General features: G+C 40.0%; 1 protein-coding gene across 1 annotated transcript in view; it reads right to left on the bottom strand.

Annotated features, from left to right (window-relative positions):
• Window positions 1-1,640: 1,640 nt before the first annotated feature.
• Window positions 1,641-2,500, bottom strand: part of optc (opticin) — a gene marked incomplete at both ends in the record, with an annotated part of 4,449 nt that continues 3,589 nt past the window's right edge. The window contains one exon of the mRNA XM_083667693.1: window positions 1,641-1,808. Within this exon, the coding sequence (XP_083523819.1) occupies window positions 1,641-1,808 (168 nt within the window). The remainder of the gene's footprint in view (window positions 1,809-2,500) is intronic.

Genomic DNA, 2,500 nt, shown 5'->3' with positions numbered 1-2,500 from the left:
TGCTTGATTTGGACATTTGATGAATCCGTCTCATCACTTTTGGGTACGGTGACAGAGGGGGACTATGCATAAAAAGTGTTGTAATTTCTGAATGGTGAAACCAATATGTACACAAATACCATCAAATAAAAGCAGAGAATATCTACTTTAACCTTATAGTAATTGTTTGATTTCAAATCCAAACGTTTGGAGTATACAGCAAAAAGAAGAAAAAATGCTTCACTGTCCCATTACTTACTCAGGGCACTGTAACTGTTTACTGGGAACAATTTTAGGCATATTTATTTTGAACTGGGAACTGCTGTTTTATAGAATTTCGATGTGTGAATTTCGATGTTTCCAGACGTATTGTAAAGACAACTTATGATCTATTTACATTCTAAATGTATTGAAATGTCTGTTCAATATATTCTGTTACAATGGGTAGCACACAGCAGCAGAGTTTAGTCAGTTCCCCAGCCATATCAGCCCATCTAGAGAAATATGGGTAAAGATCGCCAGCATGTGGTTCGTTGATAGAACTGCACCCTACTGAAACGCCAGATCAATGAGCATATTTTCTAGATTCTTTACAATAAGCTCACTCCCAAGTTTTGATTTGCATCAGGTTTGAAATGCTACTTCCAAAACATGTATGCACTTTCCTACATAAATTCATCCCTATGTAAAAAGAAAACATAAACTTGAACACAACCGATGAATTAGTTTATCCATGAAAAAACAAACAAACAAAACACAAAATACATTTTGTATCTGCTTGGCTACTCTCTATTTTGCTGTTAGCATACAACATACTATATACATGGAAAGATGAAATAACAATAAAGATGTTATACTTCAATCAAACGGTATTACTGATTAATTCACATCATAGACAAATACAATTTTATTTACGCAGTGACAACGAATATTACTACATTTTGAAAAGACACATATGTTTTCCCAATGGGAAGCAGCCAAACATGCAGTCGATACTAAGGCAGCTGCTTGACATCACCTGGTTGGTTCCCAGAAGAATTGATCAGGTGAGAGAGCACACAGCTATTGATTGGTTGGGTGATCTGTCAATCAATAATTTCTTCATGGCTGAGAAAAGGGTAGCCTTTCATAACAGGAGTGGCATCAATCATGGGTGTCTCGATATTCAGGAATAAGTAGTTGCCTCGATTCACTCATACAGGAGTCAGATAATTTTTCAGCCCTTATATGGTCAAGTTTGGGATTCGGGGTAAGGTAATCTGATCCTAGATCTGTTGTTAGGGTCAACTTGTACCTCCCGCCTCTCTCTCGTTCCCATCCTTCCCCACCCTCCCTCGTCATCACTATTTGATCATCCTAGAAAGGACAGAGAGGCCACATTCCAACCCAACATTTGATTTGAACCATCAACCTCCAACCTTAGCTGTTAGCTTCATTATACCTCCAAACATGACCTAATTATTCTTAATTTAGGCTAAAGATATTGGGAAATGATCTATTATGTAAATTGCTGTGATGTTAAGCGCGTTGTGACAAAGCTGTATTTAAAAAAAAATAAAAAAGGCTATACAAATAAGATTTGATTGACTGATCGATTGATTGATGCCTTCTCTAGCATGTACATCTAGTCACTACCACCCCTGTGTCCCTTCAATGCCCCCTCAGTTCCCCCCTATAGGCATGCGTGGTAGGCAGGCGTAGGCATGGGCGAATAGGTTGATGTTGATGGGGTTGCCATCCAGGCGTATGTCCTCCAGAGGGCGCCGTATGTAGTTGCGGTTGTGGCTGTTGCAAAACGTGTCCTCGTGTAGAGTCTGAATGTTGTTGTTCTATGGAAGAGAGGGGGGGGGGGGGGGGGGGGGGGGCTAGTATTAAGGCTTTATTTTGCAGTCCTGTTTCAGATTGTACAGTATGTGTCTGAAATTCACTAGCTTAGACTCTGTGTGGTAAAAATGCCTATATTCTTTTATATAAGAATATATCTATAATAATTCAACAGAATTAGTTGTGTGTCCTTATGAATAATAGTGTCTGTTAAATACTAATCTACTAATTCTACCCCACTAATTGTACAATTCTACCACACTGTGAATCTTGTTTTCGTGATATCATCGTAATCAGTCAGTCTCCAACTACCGCCCCCCCCCCCCCCCCCCGAGTCTAACTCAGTCAGAGAAGTGACAGAGCAGTGACACCAACACTGTGTGTGTATGTGTGTGTGTGTGTGTGTGTGTGTGTGTGTGTGTGTGTGTGTGTGTGTGTGTGTGTCTGCCTGTGTGCGCTCTCTCTGTTCTTTTCTGTGTTACTGTGATCTTCTTAAATTGGATTAGATTATGCGGTGACGTGACTCCCGTCATTAGATGAATTCACAGACCGCCATTCTAGCTCTGTCCCTGTCACTCGTCCAATTTGACTCCATACCAGATATTAAACCATTGAATGCAGTGGAGGATGAAGCTACTGTGGCAATTAGAAGGATACAAAAACAAGCTGATCTTTCTCACATCAAAAGACACCTCAG

Source organism: Argentina silus (assembly GCF_951799395.1).
Source record: "Argentina silus genome assembly, chromosome: 4".
Classification (NCBI taxonomy): Eukaryota; Metazoa; Chordata; class Actinopteri; order Argentiniformes; family Argentinidae; genus Argentina; species Argentina silus.
Note: the sequence above shows the minus strand (reverse complement) of the source record. Positions and strands in the feature narration are given on the sequence as shown.